General features: G+C 44.3%; 3 protein-coding genes across 3 annotated transcripts; 2 read left to right on the top strand and 1 right to left on the bottom strand.

Annotated features, from left to right (window-relative positions):
• Window positions 1-1,710: 1,710 nt before the first annotated feature.
• On the bottom strand, window positions 1,711-2,091 carry F4817DRAFT_225509 (uncharacterized protein). Its single transcript, XM_049298866.1, has one exon. The coding sequence runs from the start codon at window positions 2,022-2,024 to the stop codon at window positions 1,812-1,814; it is 213 nt and encodes a 70-aa protein (XP_049155890.1). The 5' UTR covers window positions 2,025-2,091; the 3' UTR covers window positions 1,711-1,811.
• A 5,865-nt stretch (window positions 2,092-7,956) lies between these two features.
• Window positions 7,957-9,215, top strand: F4817DRAFT_347410 (uncharacterized protein). Its single transcript, XM_049304542.1, has one exon. It carries the CDS (start codon window positions 8,412-8,414, stop codon window positions 8,910-8,912), a length of 501 nt encoding a protein of 166 aa, XP_049155889.1. The 5' UTR covers window positions 7,957-8,411; the 3' UTR covers window positions 8,913-9,215.
• A 2,382-nt stretch (window positions 9,216-11,597) lies between these two features.
• Window positions 11,598-12,940, top strand: F4817DRAFT_347409 (uncharacterized protein). The gene has a single exon (XM_049304541.1). It carries the CDS (start codon window positions 11,696-11,698, stop codon window positions 12,017-12,019), a length of 324 nt encoding a protein of 107 aa, XP_049155888.1. The 5' UTR covers window positions 11,598-11,695; the 3' UTR covers window positions 12,020-12,940.
• Window positions 12,941-16,870: the final 3,930 nt, after the last annotated feature.

Genomic DNA, 16,870 nt, shown 5'->3' with positions numbered 1-16,870 from the left:
TAGATAGCTACCAGCTTCCCCAGCTATATTATCGATTCTTTAATTATCAAGTATTACTAACTTATTCTTAACGAGTCGTTAAAAATATCATGTGGGCCATCTGGTCAACGTTCGAAAGCTATAGATTACCTACCTAGGTATCTATTATCTAGTAAACTTCAGTAAAATTAATCTACGATAACTTCCTAGCCGTAGGATTGGACGTGATCTCAAAACTTCTTTATACGCAACTCACTAGTCAAATTGTTTAGTGTTAAGCTATAAAATCAGATATCAAGCTTCCGGAAGCAAACCTCATGCTATGGTAGTAACAATGAACTGCACCACCAGATCTAGGATCTTAGAGGAGTGGCACAGAGCGATTTCATTTCCCTAGGGCTGTATATTACATTACATTACATAGGTACACTTACAACAAGAGCCTCAAGGTTACTCGTGTGATTAGCTATTTTATGACCACTAAACTATAACCCCCTTTCCACTAAACATGGGCCCGATATACACAACTGATATTCGTACTAGCTTATATTTGAAGGCCTTAAGAGCTTTGTTAGGGCTAAATTTTGAAGATCATAGAAGCTTTACCGCTTTTGCGTCAACGTAAGGGATGTTACTAGCATCTATCTACGTACTAAAATGAGTGAACTTCTGTTAAAATTAACTGCTACAAAGTTCGAGAATCTTCATCTGGCCGAGGTTAAATCCGCTTGACCCTTCTAGATGTTTTTATTGACGTATTCGGTTTGCTGCTACCAACAAGTCGGTACAGTTAATATTACCTAGTATCAAATACCTTAGGTATATGTCTCCTATTAAGGAGATTACCGCGTCGTCGGTAATACACGTGGCAGTGCCCAAGTATTTTTATTGTCTCTCAGGAATAAAATAATAAAATAATATTTATTTTATTTTATCTTATTTTATTTTATTCTAATCCTTGCGTACTTTCATTACCGCTCAAACCTCCCATACGATGAAAAATCCCGAACGCATCCCAAACCAATCCGCCGTCATCCCTGAAGCGACAACGACATGTCACATTTTCGCTTCTCCATGCGAACTGTTTTCCCAAGCCATAGCCCCGGGACGAACTTCCTCGTGACTTAGGTGTTCAATGGTAGAGAATAGATATATCCAATTCGGCCCAAGCGGGTCCTCCCCCCTGGCTCCAAGGCTCCCGGGATGCACCGGCCTCCCTTCCGCCTGGAACTCAAGGTAACATTGCTGCGGAGCCGCAAATCGCACCTAACGCCCCATGCCTATAGCGCAATATCAATTGAATACATAGGTAGGTACATAGCATGGACTGTCCGGAGTTTTAACACGCCAATACCATCTTGAGTAAAATTCTTGCCGAGCGCCCTTCCATTTTGGAACATCCACAGCCAGTAACCCAGATATGCCGCCGACAAGGCTCTTCTATACCCGGCCCCCTACCCACTCCGCTGCTCCTATTCGGGGTAAGGGAGATTAATTCTAGGCTGATTAGCTTCTTACTTTGCCGGTACAGAGAGTGACAGGACCCGCCCTCGCTGCCGCAAGTACACAACATATCGAGCCCGGCAGCATGGCGCTGGCGCGATGCTCCATCAAAACTGTATCGGTCCATCTACGGTGTAATCGAACCCGTGGTCATGGATTTGGTAGTTTGGGAGACGAGATAACTCCACTACTCTAATGTCGCGTGTGATAATCCATAATTACTCAACTGTCCCATGAATATAACGACTTTCTAGAAATTAAGAAGGATTCCCATCACGATCCATGGTCCTGGATCAGATTTGATGTCGGGTCTTTCGGCGCGTTGGGCATCATGCTATGTAGAGAATACAGACGGACAGACATACACAGACATGGTTCAGGCGGCGGTGATGACCGGGCAAAAATTTGCGTGCGAAGCCGACAGGGTTGACGATGTCGACACGAGGCGGTAAGTTGAATCGAAGGCCTAAGCAGCCAGCCTCGCACCAACAAAAATACACATAAACAACTACATACATACATACATACACGTACAGCGGCATGCAGGGCTACGGACAAGGCGACCCAACCATTCGAGGCGCGTTTCGCAGAAAGCCGCAGCTAATGAGCGTCCCGCGCCGGCGGCTCACTGTACATACATACGGATTACAGTACATGAAGAATACCGGTGTAAATCCGGGGCAGTACACTACAATTTTGACAGGTCTAATCGTCGCGGCGGAAACCAATCAGCGCGCGCCATAAATTAACTCCGCTGCAGGTCGGAGCTTGCGGTGTACATAGTGTAGCAGTGGTGAATACCGTACCTATCAATGGTTCCCCAGTCCCTGTGTTACGAAAAGCATGCGCCGCATGCGCCGGCCGTCACGAGTTACGGCAGTTGTTCGTGGTAGTTGATTGATTGATTGATTGATTGATTGACGGGATGCTGCGCTGGCTGCACTTATGGGATGAGCTACATACTCCTTTCGTCTGGCCATCTTACTTAACGCAGGATGTATGAATGTACGGATGTATGTACATAGGGACCAGCACGGCCAAACCATGCCATTACATAGTATAATATGTAAATTACGAGATTAAGATATCGAATCCTACGCGGGATGTTAGGAACGGTTTCCCGTCCACCCATCCCGCCAGACCGCGACGGGAAGATGTGATGCTTTTATTGGCGTGCTCGTGTTTAAACTTCTGACGGGAACTTCTCCATTCCAGAAAACTTATATACATAGTTGAAGTGGCTTTCCATCTTTCCATCTAGGGGTTGGGGTTTTGGGGGTCACCCACTTACTTACTGACCTTCCCCTTTCGGCAATAAGTGGCAGGTTCGAGCCATTCACGCTTCTCACCGAGAGACATCTAGAGACTAGTATCCCATTGAGTCCCAGACATGGGTCAAAAAATGTCTCCACTGCCCGAACCCTCAAAAAGAATATTTTATGCAATTTATGCTTATTTTAAAATCTTATTTTTGGTAGCGAGCTTGATATCGTGATTCTTTGAACTTGTTTGGTTTAGTTGAGTGGATACAATTTTTGACCCATGTCTGGGACTCAATGGGATAAGTGTTAGACTAGGGGTAGATTTCAGTGTGGTCTGGTGGTCATTAGATAAGTTCGAGCCATAGCAAACTCACGATATGGCACAATGCCACATGGGTTGGTGCCATCGGAGTTACCCTATCTCGAGGTCCCTGCATGAGCCCTTTGCGTACAACTGTAATAGGTGCGTTTCATTCCTTTGCGGCAGAAGGATTCATTATTAACAGAATCCCATTGACTGCGGTCAAGTACCTGGATGTCTGCTATGACTGCCCACACACAGGCATATGCACGTTTTCAAATCACTGGTCGGTTATTCTTAGTCGTATATTTAGATATAACTATGTATTACACTAACTAGTTAGTAGATATAGACTATTGTTTTACATATGTCTACCGAATAACTATTTAGGCGTAGTTTACTTATAACTTGGCTTAGTTATTATAACTAATAGAAGTAGTTTAAGCTTGGGCACATCCTTATGCAAGGTTAGGTACTATTTGTGGTGTTTCTGCTGAAAGGGTGATGACCTTACAGAAAGAGAAACAGGGCCTGTGTATAACGCTTATCTTCAAGGCGCGGGAGGGATCAACCGCATTGCGACAGTAAGCACTCCGCAATGAAATATTATTCCAATATTTCTATTTATTTGAATTTATCTCAAGATGGAAATATGGTTCCTCAGTGTTCAAGTTTCTGGTTGAAGGAATAGAACCTCGCATTTCGCCAATGTACCTGAGTGGGGGAACTTCATGTCCACGTGGAAAATAAGCTCCCTTATCTCATCCCATTAGCAAAGACTATTAGCTACCATCCTACTCTATGTATACGTAGTACTTGTGGGTGAATATGTAGTTACCACGAGATCGAAACAATCAATCCACAAACTGACCCGATCACTCGGAGTCGTGGTTCAAAGACCAACTTCTCCATTCTTCATCATAAGATCGTAGAATGGAGCTCATCGTACCCACTCATGCCGCTGTGAAGTAGTTGTAAAGTCCACCAAAGCCATGGCCTCGGGTCGATATGCCCTCATGTTATTCAACTTACTTGGCGGCGGGCTTCAAGCGGTCCGCAATTCTAGCATTCTCCGGGGTTGTCTCCATACGAACAGATCAGAAACACCAGAATTGGTAAATTAAAGCGTCCAGAAACACCGACTGGAGCTGAGAAAGTCTCTTATGTCCGATGGAGATAGGTATCGTGGTGGAGAACTATCCGAGAGGTCGATTAAAGAGCCTATCAGATTTCAGATTATGCGAAGCAGTTGCTACGTAGTACATATGTGCTGGTCAACGCCTTACGAGCTGCAAGGCTGCAATTTCGCGTCTCGGAGCTCCCTTGTGATTGCAAGGTTTCGAAAGAGCAGCTAACACGGCGTATGTATGTAATAGTTGCTACAGCGTGACTTCGAGTTTATGCTAGCTTCAAGACGCGACGTCCTCACACAAGTGAATCTCCTTTGGGAATGGCGTCTTCAAGTCATCAATGGGCGATCCATAACATTCGCTATGACGAGGTTTCAGGGGGCCTCGGGGCAACGATAGCGTGATTTGGTGTACATACATAATGGATATTGGGTCAGGCGCTCCGCTTCGCGCGAAACACCTAACGCCAGGGCTGTCGGCGAAATTCCTTCTAGCTGGTGTCCTAGTTCTACATAGGTAGCAGGGCCGAATGCTTCGAACTTCCTTCTAGAAGGACCAGGCTGTATGGAGCGACAGAGCCCGGTAGTTGAGTTCGGCTAAGTTAGGCGGCGCTCGCTCGGTAACAGCTAAAGCCTAAGAGAGTCATGGCGACGGCAGCGCGTTCGAACTGGGAAACGCGCGCGAGTCAAGAGATTGGCCGGGGGTCAGACTATGTAAGTTGACTAAGTTGACGATGCCCTGCGCCGGATGCTCACCCGTCCCGCGGGAACGCTAGAACGTCTGAGAGCCCGCTGGTGTCATTTACCCCCGAGCAAAACAGGATATGGTATTCCAATCGTCCCAAGCACAGATGCGTATGGGTTAGGATTGATACAAAGAGAGGCCGTGCGTGAGACGGGGCACTATGGTACCATAGTTTCGTTTTTACGATACGATAATTTGAATAAATAAAATAAAATAAAATAAAATAAAATAAATAAGAATATTTATTATTTTATTATTTTATTATTTTATTTCGAATATTTACTTCCGTCGCTGGGACCTACTGTATGTACATCACTACGTATCTCATCATCACGACTAGGATACCCAGTCCCAGTCCCAGTCCCAGTCCCACGACTGACAGCGGGAACATTCCCCAGATCTTCTCTTCAGCTCAACGACATCAATATGTAAGCCTTCATTGATTATCTAAGTTGTTAGCCATCGGTGATAAGATGGAATTCTCGCTCTTGAGGTACCTAAAGTATCATTCTCTGCAGTACTATGTAAAATAAATGTCATATGCCCCTAATGGCCGTTACTTGTTTGCTATCCTTTAGAGCGTGATGATCGTGTGACATGTCATTCGGCTATCCCGACCAACAATAATTAGGGGTAATACCGTCGGGAGGTTGTTTGATATTATCGTGAGAAAAGGCCAAAAATAATAATAAAATGACAGATAAAATAAAAATAATCGCATGGGATAAAGGAAGTGGAAACGCGAACCAGGGGTACATGAAATGCTTCTCCACACTCATCATTTCTACCTAACAATATGCGAATTCTGGTTCAGAGCGTCCCAAGAATCTCCGCCAGTTCAGGAAGATCTGGAGCTCGAAACGATCACGGGATCTGTGCTTCCCAAGTCGGAAATCCAGGGCGTTGGTCGGTGTTTGTTCGCATTGTTATGATACTTAGGTACCTAGGTACCTATTAAATGCAATTAAGATGATGGACCCGCCGACACGGTGATTGGTTTGAAGCCCAACTAATAATAGTCCCGAGATAATAGTCCCGAGGTTAAGCAAGCCTATGGTGGACCATTAGTGCAACTGTGCCAAAATCAAGAAAATTGGTGGCACTATGTCTAATAGGGTAATAGTAACGTTAGGGTACAGTGTAGGCTCGATTATTTGCCTTGTATATACAATTTACAAGGTAATACGGATTATATAACTACTTTTTTTAAAACTAATAATATAATAACTTTACGAATATTTATTTAAATTTTTTTTAAAAAACATTAATATTTTAATTAATAAATAATAAAAATTATGGTTTAAATTACATGTGATTTAATTTAATATTAATAAAAAAATATTAAAAAAGTTATAAACGTAATTATACGGGCCGTTTTTTTTAAAAGTTTAAAAAATTAACCAATTAAATTGTTTAAATATTAATATCCGGGCTATTTTTTTATTAATCTTTAATATTAACCAATTAAATTAAAAAATTTTATTATTAATTTAATTTTTAATTACTTTATATATATAACACGATACATTTAAATAATTTTATAAAAATAATAATTTAAACGTTATAAATGGTATTATTTTAGAGCAACACTAAATCGGCAGTAGGGGGCGTAATATATCGGCAGTAGCCACGTCATTTAGCCACAATTAGGAGGTCACGCGACAATCGCATTGTAACTACATGTACTCCCCATACAAATTTACCTAGCAGCGCATGTATCTTTCATGCCAACCCCGCGCAATCTCCAATTTCTTAAAATATACTGGCCAGCCTTATTATCTAATCCAATAGCCTCGTACAACACAGCTTTCTGATTGGCCAGCTAAATTGGCCAGCCAAATTGGCTACCCACTTAGCTTTATATCATTTAAAAAGACCTTATTTTCAACCATTTTGCCTCGAAATGATTGCATGCGACCGTATAGTCTTTAGCCGATGCATGCACCCGAATAAAAGCAATAAAATCTTCCATGGAATAAAGAGATACAGGCCTTGTATTGTCATTTTAATCGACTTGATTGAATAAAAGGCTGGACAAGAGGCTGTAAGATAAGGTGTAAGATAAGGTGTAAGATAAGGTATAAGATAAGGGTATTGCCAGGTGGGCGGTGTGGGATTTAGCCAATAGGAGGGCGCGTATCTGGTTGAAAAGCGTTGTGTAAGACTTGTAGCGCATGTACAAGAAAAATGAACATAAGGTACAAAGAGATACTGGCAAAATTGTATGGTGGGGTACGTACCCATGGTTTGCCCCACTTTAACTGTGGCTACTGCCGATTTATTACGCCCTTTACTGCCGATTTAGTGTTGCTCTTATTTTATAACTTTAATTAATGCGAAAATAATAATTTAAATTACATTTAAATCGGTTTTTTAACTGTTATATTATAATAAAATTAAATAACGTTTATTTAAAAAAATAAACATGTAATACTTTTTAAAAATACGTAATACTTTTTAAAAATACGTGATATTTTTTAAAAACACTTTAATAAAATTATTTTAAACAAACTTTAAATATTTTAATAATAATATAATATTTAATATATATCGTATAAACATGTAATTTAATCCATTATTTTTACATTAATTATAATTATAAAATAATATTAATTATAACGTTTAAAATATTATTTTTATAAAGTTATTTAAATGTGTTATATGTTATGTATAAAACAATTAAAAATTAAATTAATAATAATAAACCTTATTATTTTGTATATAACGTACTGTACATTTAGCGTTGCTTATTATATTACCTTATTAAATATAGTGCCACCAATTTTCTTGATTTTGGCACAGTTGCACTAATGGTCCACCATAAAGCCGGATAAGCCTTGTTATCAATGCTATCAATGCGTACATACATATGTACCTCATATTTTCATCCTTGCAGTTATGCCGTTTCAAAGAGCATTTCATGATTGGTGGAGTTATTTCCTCTGAAGTCCATGGGTACACAGGTAGTGTTATGGATCTTATGTAATTGCGATATTCCCCGCCTAAAGGTCACAAGCCTGGAGAGCATTTCGTCATGTTTGTTTCTCTTTACTCCTTTCCCGGTAACAAACTGTTAAGGGGCTGACATCATTCGATCACATGTATTCCCTTATCTACCGAATTATCTAGCATCTGACAATAAGACAAACATGCCGCTCAAAGCTTAATGAGTTGTGCAACATAGTGCGGTTTTAAAGAAAACTATTGTTACTAAGTAACAATGCATACATTACCTAAAGTGCACGATTGTGTAGATCACCCAGACTTGCGAAACGACGTCATGCCGCGAGACAATGTCTTCAAGTAGAGATCGAGCCTCAATTGTCAAGCCACAACCAAACAACTACCTACTTCCAAAAGAGGAACCTACCCTAAACGGATGGGGCTGATGCTTTACAACACTCATACGCTTTCGTTGACATTTACAATTCGTTTATAGAAGGACAGGACTTCTCTTACAGCGTTACGGCAGGCCAATCTTTCAGGTTAGCGATGGCAGACAACAGCAAAGAAGAAAGCAAAGAGGAGCAGAAGAAAAGGCCGACAACCAAGGAGAAGCTCATGGAGGAAATCACCTCGCGCATCGAAGAATCGAAGAAACTCCAAGAGGAGTCCGTACAGCTCCACAAACAGGCCGACGAAGCAGAAGATCCCGGCGTCGCCGAGGATCTAAAATTCCGCGCTCAGGAGCTCGATATGAAAGCTGCCAAGCTGCTGAAGATAGCCAAGCGTCTTGAGTCTGGCTGGTTACAGGGTGGAGTCACTGGTGCTGGTATAGGGGTTGGGATTGCCGGCGGACTCGGCGTGACTGTCGGATCCTTGGTCAGCGGTTTAGTAGCTATTCCTACCACGGGAATAGGTATCTTAGTCGGTATGGGTACGGGCTTGGTACATGGTCCTTGGGTCAAGTTCAGCGAGGCGTTTAGTAAGGACGAGGTTGACGAGATAGATAAGGAAGCTGAGAAAGAGGCTCGTCGGATCGGCGGGGCTTAGGGCCAGTGACATTGGGAATCTGGGGAAAGGTCTCGTGTTTTAATGAGGGTACATTTAGAGCGAGAGCAGGTTTGGGTTTGACACGAATGGGCATGAGGCTATGCAATATTCTATCTATTTTCTAGGTAAAGGGTGGTAATTGGGTATATTACTTGGTTATGATGATGTCTACGAATTCGATGATACATTATGGTACTGATCAGAGGACACTTATACCCTATCGGGGCAACCATCTACTTGTTGACGGCTCATGTGCTTCTCCGTAGTCAGTTCGAATTAGTTATTTCGTCAAGCTTCTTAAGCCCCTTAAGGTTATAAGGTTCTTATCCATATATACGCTAAGCACCGATCCTTGGACTTAATAGGCTGTTCACTGCCTTGATGACGGAATAGTCCGCCCACTAAGTTCTTACGCAAAGACAGTTGTGGGTTGACTAAAATGCATAAGGTGTTTATCATATGACACTATCCTATGGCGCTAACATAGTTATCTCCTTCCTCCCGTGATCACTTTACTGTTCCTCATCAGCAAGTAATGATATAATGACGTATTTTAGCTACCTATAAGTTACATATGAGTACCTACTCTTGCTTTCCCGGCATTGGCATAGATAAAATTACCATATCATAATCCAGAGAATTTATCTCTTATGTCGTAGTAGCTTAAGAAGGAGGAGGCTACGGGTTTAGTTAAAATCGCGATAAGTATGAGAGCTGCTGGGTGCATTTGTCTCCTAAACAAAGTCAGATAAGCTTTCAATCCTATTATCTGGTGAGAACCTCTGGTTAGGAAGTTCAGGTATAGTTAAGACCACGAGCTAAGTGTAATGGTTGCTTCAAACTTCCAGGGACGCAAGCCCCTGATTGAACCGATACCCCTTTATATTTGACTATGAAACCTAGTTCAACCACGTCGTAGAAACCAAACACGATTTACCCCTAAGGCTCTATTTATTATTACTAACAGCCTCTTTATGCCCGATCATGCTGATAATCGCTACCAATGATCTCTCGGTAATCACTAAGAAGCCCTACTTGCATATTGTTATGATTTCAGCATCAGGGGCAGCGAGGAATGTTTACTCCTTCGTGCAGCTTCAATCGGCGCTCATTTTTCTCTAGAGATCTATTTAAATCTATGTCGCTTCAACTCTCTAGGTTATAACGAGGAATGAGATTAATAGGTAATGAATAGGACAGTGCAGGGACTGGACCCCTTTATCAAGCACTGATTTTTTGGGTTACAGGGGTTCTTTCTCGAGACGACTTCAGATGCCAACTCGGAAGCATATTGCACAGTCAAAAGGAGAGGTCAGTCGCCTTATCATGAATTACTCATATCTTGCAACACGACCGTTACGTTTATGTCGACCCAAATCGGTCGTTATAGTTAGAGACATGATAAGATGCTCCATAATGACCCCCGAGAGTAGTAACCTACCATGCATCAAAACATCTCAATACAAACATTCGTGGCCTAGCAGTAGTTCTAATGTGCCCCCAGTTGAAGCGACCTGTCACCATAGTTCATAACTCTCTCGTTACATGATCTTAGTACTATGCCGGCCGCCCCCTGTATACGAGACTTGGCCTCCTAGTTCAAGCGACGTTATTCTAACATGGCTAACAGTACCTTGACAGAGTATTCTTCTACTACAATAGCCTAAAGCAGGCAATTTTATGACGGCGTTAACACCACCGTTCGAAACGTAGGATATCATTACTAGGGGTTACAAGTTAAGAATCAAGGAACGTATAAGATATTACTTGAATATATCAGGACATCGGGATAACACACTAGTAGCGACTACGAGCACCAAGGACCAGAGAGACAATACTCAAGCATGATCCTGATTTCTCGCACTGAGTCTAACTACTATCAAAATCCATCGGACCCCCTTTTCCAGTTTCGTAGACTACTCTCAAGAAGTGTATCTAGGTGAATATCTCATTCAAGCTCCGTGGGCTACCGGGGCCTCATTTAGGATTAGGGGTAGGCAATTCCTTCCCGACATCTACTTCAAACAACTATCTCCGATGCGAACTACGTTGATATCCTCGTGTAATATTATACTTATACAACGTTGCAGCAGTTATATGTATTCTCAATAGACGTGTTGATTGGAATTACAGGAAAGCTGAATGGCTCTATGTTCGGTAGACAAATGAGCAAGACCCGAAACTAGAAACGCACATTGTACTTACGCATTCAGAAAGCCTACTATCGGGCAGACATTGAATCGAGCTGCGCCCGAAATTATTGCCATTCTGGCGGTGTTAATTGAAGCTGGATGTCTTCTACCCAGTTGCTTCGGTATAGCCCTCACAGACCGAAAGGTGCTGTGCGAGCCTTACGCTTAGTTAATACTTACGGGAATACGAGTGGCGACGCGGCTACTGTAACCTTACAACTGTAACCTTACAGCTTGTGTCCCGAATCGGCGGTTACACTAAGAGCTCAGGTGCCTGTCAGGGCTTGTCAGGGCCAGATCCTCCTCTCCGAGACATAATGGGAAGGCTGAAGAACACCGTTGTCCCGACAAATCTGTTGAGGGTGTGAAGACAGTTGTCAAGGCTGAGTTGTCAAAAACTGTCTCAAATCGAACGCGTGATAGCATCCTACGTCCTTGGGGGGTGGCACCGAGCCTCTGAAACATTGTCCCGTTCCCACGAAAAGGGTGTGCTGACTTATTTCGGGTCTTACCCTACCTTACCTTACCTTACCTTACCTAACAACTGCCTAGCCGCCTCTCCAGATCTCGTACCGTTAATCTCCACGTCGTATGGCGAGGCTCTGGAGAGGACGCGGGGAAGGATCATCAGACCAAGCACAACGGAGCCCGCGAACGGAAGCTAGGCCTAGCCTCCCCGGGAGAGCAATCTTGTGCATCGCCAAGACTAATATAGAGGTTTTGATTACTCTTAGTACACTCCATCATATGTGTCGCACGACTACAGACTCTTCACCGCCGATTACATTATCCGACCATCACTCGTGGTGTGTCAGTTGCGCCGTTGGCCAGTTTAAGACAGGCCCCTACGAGTACCGTAGAGGAAGAGAGCCGGGTTTACCTAAGACTCAACTTACGCGTCTCAAGCACACATGAGCGAGCTCAGGGCTGTCGCAATAGCGCAGGCCTGCGGCACAGTTTGATCACAATCCAATAAGCAGTACCAAGTAAAAATAACGTCACTAACGGAAGCTATTCAAGGAAGAAGAAATGAATCTGGCCCGGTCCTGGCTAGAACCATCTAGCTATCCATCCACCAGTCTAACTACGACGGCCTTTTGACCCAAAAGCCAACGCAACGGTATGTAGCAGCCACGGAGATATTTTTGACAGCCAGCTAGCCATGGAGTGTCGTACTTGATGATGCCTCGTGAGTGCCATGCCGTGCCTTGTTCCTGGAGACCATGGGGGAAAGCAACCCTCCGCATCGGCAAGCGATCCGTACCCCAAGCGTTGGAGAAGGAGGAGAAGAAAAAAAAATTTCAAAGAAAAAAAGGATAGTGCCCCCCCCCCGCAGCGAGACTATGACCTTATGAACCCTCGTGTCCTCCTCGCCGGCTAAATGGCGCGCAGTCGAGGCGTGCCGAGTAGATTTAACCGGCGAGTTTACCCAAGGCCCTGAGAGCCCGTCGGGACTCCTACGGAGCAGGGGGCGGCAGCCCGCCCGCCTTCACAGAACCCTGGAACCGATCTCCCGGGATCTTTGGGACGGAACTTACGGGGAATTATGTAGGGGCGTGCCGCTACGCAGCCAGCTAGTTCCGCCGCGATGGCTTTTTTTTTTCGGCTGCGGCAATGTAGGTATCTATCGCGAACCCGTTAGCCGGCGAGTTTACAACCACGAACGACCCAACAGCCTAGATCCAAGGCAACTCCAGGGGTTGGCGACTATCCCCCCTTGGGTCGCCACCCGAGGAGATTAGGAGTTCCATCAATATATATATTAATTATATCTCCATAAAATAGACTACAGCCTACAGGCGACGTGTATGTGCAATACGTGCGTAGGGGCTCCAGAATATTTCTGGGGTGCATGAAGTTAAAAAACTTGTTCGGTATGACGGCCCCCAGATCTACACCCGTGGTACGCCAGCCCACTTATGCTACGACATGCCTCATCGTCATTATATTCATTTATTTCTCATTTTTATTTTTATTTTTTCAAAAAATCAATTCATTATTTCTTTTTTTCTACGGCCTTCATCTTCTTTATTTCTCGGTGTGCAGGGTCATCGTTGATGGCTGAATGGTGAGACGGATCTGACTAGAGTTTGGTTCAAAGATCTGAATTTGGAGACATCCCTCATCTTAGTCTCCTTACTTCTACCTACCTACCTATCCTTACCGTATTTGACTACTATACTAGAACAAGACACTTGGAATAAGACACTTTTCTAAATTACTGTTGTAACGTGACTCGTCCTACGCCGCGGTGCCGAGTGATAGAGATCCCGCGTAACCGATTCTTCAAGACTGCTGTTGGTAGACGTTGTGCAGTTTACTAATTATATTCACTTGGCGGAGGATGATGGTACACACTCGGTGATCGGTGATCGGTGATCGGTGATGACCACGCTTATCCTGACTCGAAGCTGGAGTTCTGCCTGAGACTCTTTCTTACTGACGATCGTAAGAGGCGTATATGGGATTGCACATACGTTCCTATTCTGTTTAAGTGACAACCCTGCCTTAGTTTCACTACAGGATCGGTCATTTCGGGGGCACTACTATAAATGGTATACTTGCACGAGTTTCTGCATCGCGTGACCCCAGGTCTCAGCTACTCACATATACGATCGCGATAGCACGTCGTGACAAATCAGAAGAGACATTGTGCCTGGGGCTAATAGGATTAGTTTAGGAGAATGTGATGCTAGGAATTTGTTCTTCGTTTCTAGAAGTCGAGATTACTCGTGGCTGACCAGGACCTGGGTTGAGAACTATATCGGATACTAGTATTGCAGATACCTACCCTAGCTTCCCCACGGAGTAGTTAGGTACCTACTTACTATTCCTGAGACCTGCTATTTGAATATTTGCCTCGGCCCTTGAATAATGTCCGCCGGTCCGAGAATCATTTGCATGTGCTATAAACGCAACCAGCCGTTTCTCCTTGTATGCGACAATGCGGCTTGAACCCTTTTACCTCTACCTGGTTTAAACGGAGAAATCAACCCGGACTATTGCTAGTCGGCGACTTGTAAACACGGTGGTGTGCATGTGCTTCGGGGTGCGTCAGGATATGAGCAAGTGCAGACGATAGTCTATGTACAACCCGTCTTAGAATTAAGAGTTGAGCAGATAGAGAATTGGAGCGTACCGAATTTCGATTAACTTATACGCTATTTGCGGGAAAGCCACGATCTATGGCGCTGACCAGATTACACGATTGGTCATGTTTCGCAAGTCATCTCGAAGAAGTACGTTGGTAGGTAGCATAGGCCAACCACAACCCCTGTATTGCTGGCGCTGTGCTTCCCACCTTAAATGATGCACAACGGCAATGGCGGTCTTAAAGAATAATCGAATAGTTGAATAGGTAGTTGAATAAAAATGCTTCTTACTTCTACTTGCTGACCGAACCCGGGTCTGACTACGCCCGTGGGGGCCAATCGTCTTCTTCTCTTTCCTTACCTACCTAATACATTCATTTTCACTAGATTAAGGAGTAGGATGAGGAATCAACTATAGAAATGCGCGGCTGACCATCCGGCGCAATAGCCCTTGAAACTAGCTAGGAATATGGTGTTGCCACTTGTGCAGTTGGATCTGACTATTCGAATTAACATGATAAGGGACGGCCCGAGTACATAGCAAAAACACTAGACACGCCCGTGCCGCATGCTGTCAGCAGGGTTGAATAGACTTCTTCTAACATCGTCAGATAGACTGATCCCTCATATTACCCTCAACACGTTGTGTTGGCGAAGCAAGTCTGACGGACGCCGGCCATGTCCAGTAGCCAGATGGAAATTCACACCACCAATCTACTTCATTACCAAGTCAACGTGAGGCAGATTCGTCAGCACAGCAATTGGCCTTGGCCTTAGCCGTCAGCATCCGTATGACCCCGCGAATGGGCGAAGCCTTTCTCTGGGGGGTGGGTGGGGTGAAGGCTGAGCTGAACGTTGGAATTCCCACGGGGATGGCACCCTCACAACGTTCTTCGTAAGATGCCTAGCGAGATAAAACTGCAAGAAATGTTGGCGAAATCTCACTTATGTGTGAATTCGACTATTAACAGACTACCTATTAGCAGACCAGCCGCCACACCCGCGTACCTATGGGACCCCGAGCTAAATTTGTTCGGATTCTTCACGAATTACCTGCCGATATCCTCCGCGTTCTGCCTTACGTGGTGATGTGACGATCCCGGACTCGTGGTCCATAGTCCTGAAATTTCAAACAGACAACCATCCTACGCCGGTTACCTAGAACGATGAGGGTTTTCCAGATATAAAATTAGACCGTGGCTCGTGTAACCACCACATTTCGCTTCACCTCATTATGGTATTGGTCACCGTGATCATCTGTATTACAAAGATGATCCAACTCCAACTACGTGTTACGTTGGAGTTACCTGGATGAACGGGGGTAGAAGTGATTTAAAGACTTTCGCTGGAGACCAGGGAGAGTCTTACGATGCGTTGGCTAAGTCCCAGACCTACGTCTCTAGGATTGTACACATAGCAAGTGAAGCCGGGTTCCTTGGGGGAGGTAGATATCACACTCATAGTTTCTGGTCCCTTGTCAGGAGAGAGGCAGATGCCCACGATGCTTAGAACACATTGTAAAATGACCCAACGATGCGGACTAGAGTGCTACACCCGGCATCGACAGCACTGGCATCTCGACTAACATATCCACTCTCGTCACGACGCACCGCTGCGAGATAATCATAACCTGCGAGATTCTAATTGCGGTTCTCGTCGTCCCTGGACGGAAGGAGGGAAAGGGGTCCGGATGGAACACTACGAAACAAGAACACGTCGCGAGAGGCCCTTTCGTATTATGTGAGAACATACGTTGAGTTACAAGAGTTTATAGAAGACTACCTCGCAATAAAATTAACTCGCCTGTTAGCAGCAATCACGATGAACAGGTAAGCACGAAGCACATGAGAAAAGGGGCCCAGCGTTCATCTGAGGGAATCCTCGGTTGTTTGCAGGCAGCTCGCGTACGTAATAATTGCTGAACAATATTCATGTCACCCGTCTCCTGGAGCGAAAGGACCAATGGCTGGTATGCCCCATGCCGTGCCGAAAGAAAGAGAGCTCTCCGCTGCAACACCACACACACGGGTTCATGGTCCATGGGGCACGCAGGTCTCGTTCGCACAATAATTCCTAACTCATCTCGCTGCGCCGTAACACATCGAGAAATCGTGTTTTGCGGAGAGGTGGTGATCCCCGAGGCTGGATGATCTAAGCGGGATCCGGAGAAGTATGGGGAATTACTTGCCTCGTACGACGGGTCTTAGCGACTCTTCTCTCTCCCATGCTCACTTGCGACGTGATGACGCGCAGGAGGGAAGAGAAACTCGCACGGCATTAGTGGTATGTATGTAGGTAATAAGCTTCACATACCGACCTTGTCTGATTCTTATGTATCACCGCATATGACCCCGTCCCTTTTTTATTATTTTTCTGCTGCAGCTGCCGAGAGGACGATATGCAGTTATGCAAGCCCGCACATGTGAAGAACTGCTCAAGTCCCACGGGATGTTTGTTACATCCCCCACGGAAAGGCACTCTCCCAAGTTAACGGAATGCCCTCATGTAAGTCTCGGGCGCAAATTAGCGGAACATGACCACCTTTCCTAGGGAGATGCTGTAGAAAAAGATATTACCTAGACCTAAAATTAAAATAAACGATTCAGGATGAATAATTATAAATCACCTCACGAATAATTCCCCCTTGTACATAGAAGGATTCTTTTCGACAACC

The sequence above is a fragment of the Daldinia loculata genome (assembly GCF_022478755.1).
Source record: "Daldinia loculata strain CBS 113971 unplaced genomic scaffold F4817scaffold_54, whole genome shotgun sequence".
Lineage (NCBI taxonomy): Eukaryota > Fungi > Ascomycota > Sordariomycetes > Xylariales > Hypoxylaceae > Daldinia > Daldinia loculata.
The sequence above is the reverse complement of the archived record's forward strand: the minus strand, read 5'-3'. Positions and strand labels throughout refer to the sequence as shown.

Coding starts and splice junctions, on each gene's coding strand:
- F4817DRAFT_347410 (XM_049304542.1), top strand. CDS start 8,412: ATGGCAGACAACAGCAAAGAAGAAAGCAAAGAGGAGCAGAAGAAAAGG.
- F4817DRAFT_225509 (XM_049298866.1), bottom strand. CDS start 2,024: ATGCCGCTGTACGTGTATGTATGTATGTATGTAGTTGTTTATGTGTAT.
- F4817DRAFT_347409 (XM_049304541.1), top strand. CDS start 11,696: ATGGCGAGGCTCTGGAGAGGACGCGGGGAAGGATCATCAGACCAAGCA.